Genomic DNA, 15088 nt, shown 5'->3' with positions numbered 1-15088 from the left:
GCCCATGTTACTGTTGCCAAAGATCATAATAGAGACAAAGAAGTTTCTGAAGAAAAAAATCTCATTACAGCATCACTGGATGCCAGTCAGTCTGTGCCAGTTTCTCAGGGACCATGACCTTTGAATGTAAACTCAGTTGAAAGAATCTCATGATTATGGGCCAGTATCTATAATTTCTGGAGAATTACCTGGTCTTAGCTACATTAGGAGCCCTGGAGACACAGTGGTTAAGGATTTGGCTGCTAACCAAAAAGGTCAACAGTTTGAATCCACCAGCCACTCCTTGGAAACCCTGTGGGACCATTCTGCTCTGTCCTATAGAGTCGCTATGAGTCAGAATGGACTCGATGGTAATGGTTTGTTTGTTTTTTTAAAGCTACATTAAGGGCAGTGGTTTGCGTCTTACCAGTTGTCATCAAGTCTATTCTAACCCATGGCAGCCCCCTGTGTGTCAGAGTAGAACTGTGCTCCATAGGGGTTTCAGTGGTTGGTTTTTTGGAAGCAGAACACTGGGACTTTCTTCTGAGGAACTTCTGGGTGGACTCAAAACTTCAGCCTTTCAGTTAGCAGCTGAGAGCGCTAACGTGTTGTCTTAGTTATCTAGTGCTGCTATAACAGAAATACCACAAGTGGATGGCTTTAACAAACATAAATTTATTTTCCCACCGTTTAGAGGGTTAGAAGTCTAACTTCAGGGTGCCAGCTCTCGGAAAAAGCTTCCTCTCTCTGTAAGCTCTGGGGGAAGTCTTGGTCTCTTCAGCTTCTGTTTCTGGTTCCTTGGAGATCTCCATGTGGCTTGGTATCAGTCTTTCCCCATCCCTGCTTTGTGCTTGTCCTAATCTGCTCTTTTTGTGTCTTATAAGAGATTGACTCAAAACACACCCTACACTAATCCTGTCTCATTAAAATAAGAACCTATTCCCAAGTGAGATTATAACCACAGGCATAGAGGTTAGGATTTACAACATGTATTTTTGAGGGACACAATTCAATCCATAATATCCCACCCTTTAACCCCCCAAAATTATGTCCTCACCACATGTAAAACACATTCGCCCCATCACATCATCTCCAAAGTCTTAAATATAGTCCAAGTCCAAAATCTCATCTTCTGAATCATCTAAATCAAATATGGGTGAGGCTTTAGTGTATTCCCTCCTGGGACAAAATTCCTCTTCATCTGTGAACCTGTGAAATCTAGAATACAAATTATCTGTTTCCGCAGTACAATGGTGGAACAGGTACAAGGTAGACATTTCTATTACAAATGGGAGAAATTGGAGGGAAAGAAGGAATAAAGAGCACTAAGCAAGTTCAAAGCCCAGCAGTACAGTTTACATTAGCTCTCAAGGCTTGAAAATAATCCTTTGGTCTTTGGTACCATCTGGGCAAGGGCCAGCCCATCAGACTCTGGGTTTTGGCCATACTGTCTGGATTCTGGGTGAAGGCCCTTCAGCCCTGGGCTTCAGCTCTGCCTTCTAGGCCCACTGAAATGACAGTTCTGCTCCCTCTGCTTTGGACGGCCCCATTCTTCCAGTCCATCTGAGTAGCGAACTCACTCTTGTCCCTGGCAGACCCCATTCTTTTGCCCACTGGGCGTGGCAGCCCTGCCCAATCAGCTTTGGGCAGCAACCCTATCCCCCTGGCACTCGTGAATGGCAGCCCCACACTCCAGAAGCAAGCTGGTGAAGATCTAACTCTTTGAAACCTAAGAGGCCATGGCTGCACCCCTCGGAACCCAGGAGACGATGGCCCCACTCTTTGAAACTGAGGCAGACCCATTTCACATGCTCTTTAGAACAGTTCCGCTGATTTCCAAACTTCTCTAGAGATGGTCTGTTTCTTTTCTTGGGGGACAAGAGATGAAGCTACTTTGGCCTGTTTCTTGCCTGTAGAATTACAAGAGGCATACAGCTTTCTTTCCTTTTTTCCTGTTCCTTTCCCGTTGGTCTAAGCTGATAGGTTTTCTGCTGTGGTAGTTGGCTAGGTCCATCAGTCACAGGGTTAATCTGTTTAACAAAAGATTGAGTCACCAAGTCCTTGGTGAGAGTTTTAGGGCATGTGTCCTTAGCCTGTACAACAGAATTTTCCAGATCTTTAAGTTTCGTTTTCATTTCACACAGTTCATTTTTAGGTCCATCTCTTCTGGCATTTTACTATAAGTGGCAAGGGTAAACTACATGGCCTCTTTCAGATCTTGCTGAGAAATCTCCTCAGCCAAATATCCAAGTTCATCACTTACAAATTCTACCTTCCACCAAACATTTGAATGTAATTAAGACAAGTTCTTTGCCATTGCCTAAAAAGCATCATCCTTCCTCCATCGTCCAACCACATGCTCATCGTTTCCTTTTAAAGCCTCACCAGAAACACATTTAATGTCCACATTTCTGGCAACATTCTATTGCTGGTGCCGTAGGTATTCTCTAAGACAAAAGAGACTTTCTCAGTAGCTCTCCTCACTTCCTTTTAAGCCCTTACCAGAATTGCTTTTGACGTCCATAATTCTACCAACAGTCTCTTCAAGGCAATCTAAGCTTTACTATTAGGCACCTTAAAATTCTTGCAGCCTCTACCTATTACCAATTCCAAAGCCCCTTCCTCTTTGTAAGTATTTGTTAGAGCAGCACCCCCATTCTTCAGGTACCAAATTCTGTCTTAGTTATCTAGTGCTGCTATAACAGAAATACTACAAGTGTATGGCTTTAACAATCAGGCATTAATTTTTTCACAGTTTAGGAGGCTAGAAGTCTAAATTCAGGGTTCCAGGTCTAGGGGAAGGCTTTCTATCTTTGTCAGCTCTGAGGGAAGGTCCTTGTCTCTTCAGCTGTGCTGTCTGGCTTCTCCATGTGATTTCGCATCAATCTTCCTTCATCTCTGCTTCTTGCTTGTCCTAATCTGCTCTTTTTATATCTTCTGTGAGAGATTGACTCAAAACACACCCTGCACTAATCCTGCATCATTAACATAACAAAGAACCCATTCTTAAATGAGATTATAACCACAGACATAGAGGTTAGGATTTATAACACATATTTTGGGGGAACACACTTCAATCCATAATACCCATTAACCCACTAAACTTAACCATTAACCATTTGCATCACCCCACCCAAGGACTCCTAGTTTGCATCTTAGTATGGTTTATATTCAACAAACCCTATTAAAGACTATTTGGTTGCATATTTGCTCTTTATTTGAATAACTGAAGAATAATCTAGCACACCAAGAGCAACCTGAAAGGAGTCCTACCTGAAGGATAAAAAACTCCCAGCAGAGGGGAGATAGGCTTGATGGTTCTGATCATTCAGTCAGTCATCAGAATTGTTGTTGATGCTCATGCTGAGTCTCTCTCCCACCAGGTATCATCGAACACAGGGACCAGCCTCACTCTCCCATCCGGTATTTCACGCAGGAAGATATTAACCAAGGCAAAATCCTGTACCGACCTCCCACTGCAGCCCCCTACCTCCAGGAGATCATGACTTTCTCCTTTGCTGGTAATGCTCCCTTCTCTGTCTTGAGGCACTCAAGACTTGTGTGTGGATCTTGATGGCAGGCTTGCCTTAACTCTTCCCCTAGTCCTATTATAGTTTGGTGTCATTGCATTAAAGCTATTCCGATTAGCTCGAGACCTATCTGCCAATATGTAGTTTGGTCTCAGTTCATCTTTTTTCCCTTTATTCCTGCATGCGGCCATATACTTATAAAGTTTTATTTTGTGCCTTCTGTGTGCCAGTTGGAGCCCTGGTGGTGCAGTGGTTAAAAGCTTGACTGATAACTAAAAGGTCGGCAGTTCAAATCCACCAGCTGCTCCTTGGAAACTCTATGGAGCAGTTCTACTCTGTCTTATAGGGTCACTATGAGTTGGAATTGACTCAACAGCAATGGGTTTTTGATTTTGGCTGTGCCAATCAGGAGACCCTGGTGGCATAGTGTCTAAAGTGCTCAGATGCTAACCAAAAGTTTGGCTATTCAAATCCACCAGCTGCTCCTAGAGAGAAAGATGTGGCAGCCTACTTCTGTAAAGATTTATAGCCTTGGAAACCCTGTGGGGCAGTTCTACTGTGTCCTACAGGTTGCTATGAGTCCGAATCAACTCTATGGCAATGAGTTTTGCTTTATGTGCCATCAGGAGTCTCCGGGTGGCGCAAACAGTAATCACAGGGCTACTAACCAAAATGTTGGTAGTTTGAGCCCACCTAGAGGTACCTTGGAAGAAAAGTCTGATGATCTGCTTCCAAAAGGTCACAGCCATGAAAACCCAACAGAAGGTAGGTCTACTCAAAAACACATCGGTCCCCATAAGTCAAAATCGACTGAGTGGTAACTGGTTTGGTTTGCGTTTGTTATGTGCCAATCACTAGACTATGCCCTGGAGATATATTGGTGAGCAAAAGGAGGAATGGATACTGCTGTTGGCAGGTTTGGGATCTAGAGGCAGACATTGATCAAATGATCCCGGTGAGAAATGTATAACTACAAACTGAGATAAGAGCTCTGAAAAGAAGGAAGAATGTTCAGTGGTGATATTAAACATTTTAACAATACTGACCTAGACTGAGGGCTCAATTAAGGCTTCCTCAAGAAGTATTGACATGTAAGGGATGGTAGAAGCTAACTAGGCTAAGTGTGCATATTGGGATGGTTGGGGGATCCCTTCGGAAGGAAGGGTACAGACCCAATGTGCAGAGGCCCTGTGGGGAGAGAACATGTTCCAGTCAGAGTGGCTGGAATGTGGAGAGGGAGGATGGAGCAGAGCAAGATGAGCCTGGAGAGAGAGACAGAGGCCAGACCATGCAAGCCCTCCCGGCCAAGTTAAGGATTTGGGTCTTTATCCCAAAAACACTAGGGAGTTGAGAGTTTTAAGATACAAACCAACCAGTTGGCATGGAATCGGTTATGGCTCATGGTGACTCCATGTGTGTCCAAGTAGAATTGTGCTGTGTAGGGCTCTTGGTGACTGATGTTTTGGAAGTAGATTTCCAGACCTTTCTTCTGAGATGCTCCGACCTTTTGGTTAGCAGCCAAGTGCATTCACCGTCTGCACTATCCGGAGACTCCTTTAAGACATAGCGGGATGGCTTTTCACAAAGAACTCTTTGACCTAATGATGTGAATGGGTTGAAGATGCTGTAGTGGACAGATGTGTGGGTGAGGGGAAGCCAGTGAAGAGGAGCCTGCAGTACCTCAGGGAAGGTTCATGTAGAAATGATGAAGGTAGGCACGCATCTGGAATTAAACCAGGGGCTTCACAGAAGGCACCTTTTTAAAAGGAAAACAGAGCAAAAGAATTACCGAGTTTTTTAAAATTAAAATCAGTGTGTGCCTTTCCACTAAGCCAGGATATCTTTATTCCTCACCACCCGTATCTCTTCTCTTTATCCAGTAATCAAAGCTTCTGACTGCAAAGCAGGAGTTTTGAGTCCTACCCCTAAATATGTCTGTGCCTTGGCATGATTCTAAACATCCTGAAATCTGTTTCTTTATAGTCTTTAAGATGTAGGTACCTTATAAGGTGATTAATATATTTTATACAGTAAGAACAGGTGGTGATTTCTTACGCTGAGTTGATCACCGATTAAATAACTTTAGAGTTACTTTTTTGATTATAGTAAAGATATCAAGTAACATTTCCCATTATTTGTATAAGTTCAGTAGTCCAGAAAATGGGTAGGTCCTCAATTAGATTGGAAGTTTCTAAGGGCAAGGATAGGTCTCTTCTCTATGGAGTATCCTCACTGTTTAGTAACTGGGTAACTAATAGCCCATGAAAATATTCGTGGTTCTCTAACCCATACTTTACAAGACCTACTTTATGGGAAACTCAGGACATCCTGGGCTTAGAGGGAAAGAAAACATGTCAGCCATGGCTGAAGTTATTTCCGTATCCATTATACTGGCCTGAGTTGCCAAAGCCTCTTTAGAAAGAGCAGAAGCCTATCCCGTGTTATCTATGGGATAAATGCCATGAGATAAATCTCTCACTGTTACAGTGTATAAATCAACATCCTGGGCATCACTCAATTCTACAATGGAATTGACCCACCTGAGCACCCTTGTCAGTGATATACGTTATCACCCACATTCACAGATTTGTAGGATTTTATGTACTGATAAAATGGGATCTGAATGAATGTGTTATTAATCACTCTAACTGCTTTGATACAAAACTATTCCACTATGTGATGCTTTTTGTTACTTAAAATTAGTGCTGGCACCATTAAATCCAATGTAATATTAGCAAATGACCTAGTGATTTCTCTTAAACCAGAATCATCTAGATTAGAACATCTTTTACTTTCCTAGTTTCTGCCGCATATTTTGGACCATACCCATCTATCTCTGACCCCAAAACGTTTAGTATACTGATTTTCTCTCTCCTGCTCTTTCAGGTCTCCCAGAATCGGTGAAATTCCACTTCACAGGTGAAGAATTTCATTTCAATTTTATTAGAAAATGGTATTTAATTCCTTTCCTTTTTAGTCCTTTCTTTTTCCTCCTTCATCATTACTTTTAACTATTTTCTAAGAACCACTTAAAAAGTTATATAAAACAGTTTTCTCAAATAAATCACATGGTAGTTGAATAAAAATAGCATAACCTTGTTTTCATAGGAAAAGGAAAAACAAAAACAATCCACCAAGGATGCCAAAGATTACTGTCGTTTAAGGCCCGTTTTATGTTAGGACATATATTAGGACGTATCTATTAAAAAGAGGTAACAGTTAAGATCTTCAGCTCTGGATCTAAACTGTCTAGTGTTCAGCCTATTCTGGGAAAGTTTCTTAACCCCTCTGTGTCTGAATGCCTTATCCATAAATGGAGATGATAATAAAAAATATATATACAGGTAGTCCCCAATTTATGATGGGATTCTGTTCCGACAACTCCATTGTAAGTCAATTCTGATGTAAGTCGAATACCTCTTCTTTTTTTTTAGTTTTCACTATCGCCTGCTCTATGGCAATGTTTCGAACAGTGAATCATAACATTGAATATCCACAAGTGAACATCTGAGAATGATAACATTGTACCTGTGTATGTGAAGCCCTCAGAACAATGACTGATACACAATCATCCTTATAACATGCTTTTACTCAGTTAACAAACAATGGTTGTGTCTAGTCTTGAATAGAGCCTTTCATTAGGAGGGAAAAGTCTTATGGCCCAGAGAGTGGGTTAAGAAACCTTTTGTATAGAACACCTCAGCATAATAGTTTTAGTTCACAATAAAATAGAAGCTGAGCACTAATAAGCTAAAGCAGAGTCAGACATGGTGCCTATGCTGGGGAAACATAGGGACAAGCTTTCTTGTTTAGGTCTGGAGTGAGCATAGGTAATCATAAATAGCATCCTTAAATAGCTGTTTAGTTTTGACTGACTATTCCATTAGAATCAACCGTCCATATGTCCTGTTACATTTCATGTAGGGATAAGTCTTGGTGGAAGAGAAAGCCATCTTCCTAAAACTCCCAGCCCTTCCTTTCTTCTTTGAGAGTAAAAAAAAAAAAAAAAACATATGCGTACAGTTAACATGAATCAATGGTAAATTTGAGTATTGTTTCATTGTTAATATGAACTCAGTATCAGCTCATTTCTAGAGACTTGCCTCCAGACAATACATAAAGTCAGTAACAATATATAACAGATTAGAATACATTTCACAAAACATTAAAAAATACGTTATCTTATTTAATCCTAGCAAAAATATTATATAAAAAAAAAGTATTATACCTGAGGAAACTACGCATCATGGAGAGTAAGTAATCTGCCCAGGTTTCCACCTCTGGTAAAGAGTTGTTGGGTGGACTCTTGTCAATTTCTACTCATAGTGACCCCTTGTGACAGAGTAAAACCACCTCATAGGGTTTTCTAGACTGTAATCTTTATGAGAGCAGTGTGCTAGATCTCTCCCACAGAGCCTCTGGGTGAGTTCAAACTGCCAACCTTTCAGGTAGCAGCCAAGCACCAACTGGTGCATCACAAGGGCTCCTCGATAAACACTAGAACCTGGATTTAATACATGTTTCTCTGGTCTCGGGTAGTTAGTTTAATGTGATCTGTATTTGTGTTGATCATGAAAAATAGGTGTCACGGTAGTGGAACAGTTTGGTTTCCAAGCCCCAACTTTCACCTGAAAGCTTAAGTAGGTAAAAGTGTTAACAATTAACTTCTCCCAAGTTAAATGATCCTTGAACCTATTATACTAGTAAGGAAAAGGACCTTGGGCTGACCTTAAATTAATTTAGTTTGTTTCTGCCCAAGGTTCCTTTTATTAGGGTGAATACTTTTGGAATCTAGCAGGAAGGAAACCATCTTCTTTAGCAATGTTTTTGAGGGAGAATTTTTAATTGAGCAGATAACCAACCATGGCAGCAACAAGCCCAGGCCCTGACATTATCCCATAGAAGATAGAAGAATAATAGCTCATTTGGTTAATTAGCTAAGATGAGATGGAGAGCTGATGTTTGTGACCTGGCCTGTTTTAAGACCAGGATAAGACACTGCAATGGAGCCCAGAGCAAGGAAAACGCATGAGCAAGGTAGTGTTCAAGGGAGTCTAACCCAAAGACACAGTGGGCTGTTTCTCAGAGAAATCAAATACATTGTTTAAAGAGAAGGTGAAACATGAGTTGCTAACATTTTGATTGTAACTTCTTATGTTTGCTTATAAAACCCTGTTCCTGAATGATTTATTTTCTGGTTATAATAGCTTTTCTTCCATTTACTTACAGAGGCAGGGACATGCCTGTTTACACTGAAGAGCTCTATGACATGACCAAAGCTATTTTTTAGGGACTTTCCTTTCTACATCTGTAAAATAGGGAGTTAAGGGTGTCCTGAGTTTCTCCCCACTTAAAGAAAATAAATGTAACATTAAAAAAGTTATATTGTACAATATAACTTTGTTTTTTTATATAAAAAGCAAAGCTGTCACTTTCATTACTAAGGTTACCTGACCCAAGCCATGGTCTTTTCAATTGCCTCATATGCATGCGAAAGCTGGACAATGAAAAACAGAAAACAGAAGAAGAATTGATGTGTTTGAGTTGTGGTATTGGCAAAAAATATTAAATGGACCATGGACTGCCAGGAGAATGAACACATCAGTCTTAGAATAAATAAAAGGGGAATATTCCTTAGAAGTGAGGATAGTGAGACTTCAGCTCACTTACTTTGGACACATCATCAGGAAAGACCAGTCGCTAAAAAAGGATATCATATTTGGCAAAGTAGATTGTCAGCAAAGTGACGGAAACCTTTAGTGAGATGGATTGACCCAAAAGCCACAACAATGGGCTCAAACATATCAAAGATCATGAAGGTAGTACAGGACCTGGCAGTGTTTTGTTCTGTTCACATAAGGTCACCATGAGTAGGAGCCTACTCGAGGGCAGCTAACAACAACAACAAGTATTTTGCAATTATTTATTTTTAATAACAAAAGGGTTCTTAACGTAGATTCTAGGGGCCTGAGAGAACCCCAAACCCACTGAAATTTATGTAAAAGTTTGTCTGTCTCTGAACCCCTAAAAATTAAGAGCCGTCTCTCCTATGTTTGATGATCCACAGAGAGGAGGAGATTGAGCATAAAGAAGGTGTGGCAATAATTTTGACACTTGACTGAATGACCAGAGTCTAAGCGTTCATCCTCACATGGATAATGGCTTTTCTCCTTCAGCAGGGCTATTTCATAGCTTCTCTAGGACACAGAGTGTACGTTATAAATCCAGTCATATCTTTGAGATCTGTTCCCAAGGAAAAGATAAATCTAAAACCTGAATGGAATCATTAGTAGCAATCACTGAACAGTGCTTTACTTTGCTTAAGGACATGTTAGACTCCTGATGAATTGTTACTAAGGAAGAAACTGAGGAAGGAAACCAGTTTCTTATAACCAACCCATAGACTGGATTTATAACGTACACTCTGTGTCCTAGAGAAGCTATGAAATAGCCCTGCTGAAGGAGAAAAGCCATTATCCATGTGAGGATGAACGCTTAGACTCTGGTCATTCAGTCAAGTGTCAAAATTATTGCCACACCTTCTTTATGCTCAATCTCCTCCTCTCTGTGGATCATCAAACATAGGAGAGACGGCTCTTAATTTTTAGGGGTTCAGAGACAGACAAACTTTTACATAAATTTCAGTGGGTTTGGGGTTCTCTCAGGCCCCTAGAATCTACGTTAAGAACCCTTTTGTTATTAAAAATAAATAATTGCAAAATACTTGTTGTTGTTGTTAGCTGCCCTCGAGTAGGCTCCTACTCATGGTGACCTTATGTGAACAGAACAAAACACTGCCAGGTCCTGTACTACCTTCATGATCATACGTTTAAAATAATTAACAGAACAGTTTTCTCAAGAGCCAGTCAATCAACATGTTGATTTGTGGTGGCGCAGGTATTCTTTCAAATCTGGCTTTTAGAGAAGACAGAGTGTATTAAGGTTTGGGAAGGTGGGAATAAGAGGAAAGCAGTTCTGCTTTCATTTCCCTCAGGTGCTTAGTGTTCACTCTGATGTCAGATAACCCAGAGAAATAACATCTAAGGTCACTGTTTTGTTCAACAAAGGTGTCTTCTGTTTATGGCATTGTGCATAATGACCAGATAAAACTGGGGTGCTTACTTCCAAAGAAGTAACATTTGTATGGGTATTTTCTGTCTTTTAAATTTTTTTTTTTCCAATGAAGCATAGACGTGTTGTGTCTAAAAGAGATGTCATGAAAGAAAACATTTCTGTGAAACACTAGAGGAATGAATTGAATCAAAAAATATTTGTGTTAAAAAAAAAGCTTTTACCAGCATCATTTAAGAGAGCATATTTTGCCTTACTTTTTCTTCCATTAAGATTTATCAATCGCATCATGGAACCATTTTGTTACTATGGATCTATTAGCCTTTTTCTTACCCAGTAGAAAAAGCCTTGTTAGAATAGCTCACCATATCTTACTTGCTTGCTTACATTTCCCATTTGTAAGCATCTCTTCAAAGTGTTAAGATAATCTAAAAATGCTTCTGGCTACATATTTATGGAAACAACCCAAAGGTGACCAGATGACAAGTTGATTTATTTATATATATGTGTGTGTGTGTCTGTGCCTGTGTGTTACCCTTTCTAGTTTCCGATGGAGAGCACACAAGTCCAGAGACGGTCCTCACCATTCACTTACTTCCCACTGATCAGCAGCTTCCAGTGTTCCAGGTCACAGCTCCACTCCTTGAGGTCAGCCCGGGAGGCAGCACTTCTGTAGGTAAGAACTAGGAGCTGTGGAAAGGGAACCATATTTCAGCAGCAATTCTTGTTCAGCTCTTCTTGATGGTTTGCCAGAAAGCAGTGGCCTCCTCTTCCAGAAGTTCTCTGCAGTGTCACCTATGTCCTTCCTTCTGCCCATTTCCATACAAATCAAAGCAGCACAGAGAGAAGGAAATAAACACTTCCGAGGCCAACACTCAGTGATGGAATATAACACAGAATTTACTTGCCAACCTCCGTGAGTTTGATTTGTTGCCATCACTAAAATATAAAGTAAGAGAAAGCAGAGAAAAGAGAGGGGAGCAGTTTTCGGTGACTACTCTTTTTTTCTATTTAGAAGTGAAGAGTAACAGCAGAAATGACGGATCACAGTAACCTTCAGAAGTTCTGAACAGTTAGCATTGGCCCTGTTATTTTGTATGCAATTTTATTTATTTATTAATATATTTACTGGTTAGAAGTTTATTTATTTTTTACCAAGGACATTTCACTAGCAAACAGCGGATATTGCGATTTTAGTTAGTTTACTCAGTTTCTACATGTGAGTTTGAAGCCGTCAACTAATAGGTTCTTGTCAAGCAGACTAGCAAATTGAAGTCAGCCAGATACAGGGTTAGAAGAACAGAAAGGTTTATTCACGGCTTGCAAACTGAGAGATAGGCAGGAGGGCCTAGTGACCTAAGGCTGCGAGCTCCCTGAACCAGGGCAGATTTGCTCCTTTTATAGGGAGTGACATATATATGCATGAACAGTGAGGAGAGGATCTTCAGCCTTTTGAAGAGTGCTCAGTCTGCATAATTTTTGCAAATGGGTTTTTGCGCACCGCTCTAAAAATACTGCTTACAGCCCTAAAAAATGGTGACGGCTCACTACTGCCACCCCAGGAAGGTCATATAGTGGGCAGATTTGGAATCAGTAGGCTTGCGCCTTAGCCTCCTGCCAGGAGAAGACAAAAAACCTGGAGATTCAACCAATTATGGTGAAGTGCTGTAAAAGGTGTAACAAAAACGTAGCAAGAGTAGGATTTTCTGAAAAATAACTATTGTGAGATGGTTAATAACCCTTAATAGTCCTTTCATGACTGCCTCCTTCAGTTTTCTGTCTAAAGTTAATTATCATCTTATTTATAAACAAACCATATATACAAATATACTTTTACTCCACTCCTTACTTGCATGGTGGCCATAGAGCCATCATTAAAATAACTTGGCTCTTGTATCCAGAAAAAGAAGAAGGGAAGAAACGATGAAAAGCGAAAACAGTGAATAGGAATATTTTCTGGAGGAATCTACCCCAGCAGGTCACGACTGACCTACCTGTGGGCTCCCCCATCCCATGTCCTCATTTGTATGGGGGGAAAAAGGATGTTCTGAAATTCAGCGCTACTTAGAAGCAAACTTCTAGAAGAACCTACTTATAATTTGGGAATTAGCTACATTATCAGTTTTCATTCTTTTGTGGTTGATTGGATTTAAGTAGTGCTTTCTGATAACCATCAGATTATCCCCTGTATGGCTTCCAGCCTGGCCTGTGGCTTTAATGTGTACACAGTACACCGTTTCTAATGTACCCATTCTCTCTCATCACGTTTTACTTCCTGACTACAGGACTTCAGTTGTTAGTAAGAAATGCTGACACTGTACCTGAAGAACTCTCCTTTGAGCTTCAGAAACCTCCACAGCATGGCGTGCTCCTTAAATACACAGCTGAGTTCCAAGGACCCATGGTTGCAGGTAGCTCACTCTGCCATTGATCTGCTTGGAGGGACTTTATGCTCTACAATAAGTTTTATGTGTCTCACACAAGAAGTAAAGGCCAATGTAACTTTATGAGAAAAACTATGAGGAGCTATCTAGAAAGAAAAAAAAAAAAAAAAAAACCATTACTGTTTAGTCCATTGGCCTAGATATTTGGAACTTATTCCTCTGCACTCCTACCCTCACCCCAAAAACTGTGAAGCTGTTTCCTCAAATCGTAGGTGAAATTGAATAAATGTATTTAGAACTACACCATATGAGTTGTCAACTGCCAGCTTCCGATAGCTTGTTCACGGAGATTAATTTGTCTTCCTAATTTGGTATGTGAATTTTCACAGTATTTTTTACATTAAGTCTGTGATAGTGTTAACTACATGTATCTTCATCCATTAAAAAAGGGAATGATTTTTTAAGTATTATCTAGGAGCTATAAGGAGCCCTAGTGGTACAGTGGTTAAGCTCTTGGCTGCTAACCAAAAGTAACTGTGTGATAATGAGACCACCTTTCCAAAATAATATTTATTGCACTTTTGCCAGTTATAAAAAATAATACGTGTTGATTGTTTAGAAAGTATAGAAAAGCTCAAAGAACAGATCTAAAATCTAAATTAAAAAAATCAGCTGTTATATACCAAAGTTGCCATGTGTTGGAATTTACTCAACAGCAAAGGAGTTTTGTTTTATTTGTTTTTAATATAAAAATGAATATTATCCCTTCAAAACAGTCATTTTGGAATGCTGTATGCTTATTCTGTTTTCTCAAAACTTTTGTTTAATTTCTCCTAAAATATGTATTAATATATTCTTCTGAATATCCCTGGTAGGGACAAATCTTTGCCTGTGAAGGTAGATTGAATTTTTAAGAACAACTAATGTACGTTTGACAGTCGCAAAGGTAGGCTTTCAAAAATTTGCTGAAAAAAAGAAGTATCATTAATACAGATTTGTGGTATGAAAAGGGAACTTACTACTTTAGGAGCATAAGAGCTATAGCCCAGTTTCTTTAGCATATTTAATCTTTATTTCTATAATTATTGTATAAGATCTAGGAAGTTTGCAAACCACTAAACCAGTTACCATAAAGTCAGTTCTGACTCATGTTGATCCCATGTGTGTCAGAGTAGAACTGTACTCCATAAGGTTTTCACGGCTGATTTTTTAGAAGTAGATTGCCAGCCCTTTCTTCTGAGGTACCTTTGGGTACACCCAGACCTCCAACCTTTTGGTTAGTAGCTCAGCACATTAACCGTTTGCATCAATAAAACACGTAGCATAATGTTGAAAGAGAAGGCTTAGAATACAGAGAATGAATAAATTCTTTAATGTCATTACATAATACTAATTGTTAGAGCCAATAGTTTGTAATGAGATAGAGGTGAATATAACATCCAAGATAAAGCATTTCCTAATCTGTGCTCTGTGGATTCACTGAGGCTCATGATACTAAGAGACATTTCTCATAAAAAAGGCTTCTATAATCAGACAAGTAAGAGAAGCTTTACTATTTGCATTTTAAGGATTCTAAAATTTTTAATAAATCCTGCAATTTTTAAATAGAAATTCATTTTAATTTTGTTTAATCCTATTTCTCCCTTTTTATGTGACCTTGAAACTTTTTTTACATAACATGTTTCAAATCTATCATGAATTTGTGCTGTAGACTACATAGTTTGGGTTTCTAACTTCAAGTGTATTTTTCAATTCTTAGATCTTTTTTTTTTTTTTTTAAACCTTATAGTCTAAAAACAAAGATCTCTTACAAATTCCTCAAGCATAATTTATTTTCCTAAATTTTCAAAAATATCAAGGTTATATTCCAGAAAGGCTGGCATTAAAAAAAAAAAAAAAAAAAAAAAATTGAGGTTTGCCACTTATTTCTGTAGAACTAGGCGTGAAGAATGGATCTTACGGGGGGCAGATTTTGCTCCATATGATAGAGAACTTTTTTAAAAAGTGAAGTAGAGCTATCTCCAGTGGAATTAGCTACCTTGTAAGACAGTGAGCATACCACTTGAAGAAGTATTGAAAAAAAATGAAGGACAGGCTAAATAACCCTTTTTCAATAGTAGTGTA

The 15088-nt window shown here is 39.4% G+C and overlaps 1 protein-coding gene across 4 annotated transcripts in view; it reads left to right on the top strand.

The window, feature by feature from the left end:
* Window positions 1–15088, top strand: part of FRAS1 (Fraser extracellular matrix complex subunit 1) — a 532476-nt gene that overhangs the window by 389652 nt on the left and 127736 nt on the right. For all 4 annotated transcript variants that reach the window (XM_049885934.1, XM_049885933.1, XM_049885936.1 and 1 more), the window contains 4 exons: window positions 3363–3500; window positions 6396–6428; window positions 11125–11256; window positions 12866–12991. In XM_049885934.1, the coding sequence (XP_049741891.1) occupies window positions 3363–3500; window positions 6396–6428; window positions 11125–11256; window positions 12866–12991 (429 nt within the window). The remainder of the gene's footprint in view (window positions 1–3362; window positions 3501–6395; window positions 6429–11124; window positions 11257–12865; window positions 12992–15088) is intronic.

The sequence above is a fragment of the Elephas maximus genome, chromosome 5 (genome assembly GCF_024166365.1).
Source record: "Elephas maximus indicus isolate mEleMax1 chromosome 5, mEleMax1 primary haplotype, whole genome shotgun sequence".
NCBI lineage: Eukaryota > Metazoa > Chordata > Mammalia > Proboscidea > Elephantidae > Elephas > Elephas maximus.
The sequence above is the reverse complement of the archived record's forward strand: the minus strand, read 5'-3'. Positions and strand labels throughout refer to the sequence as shown.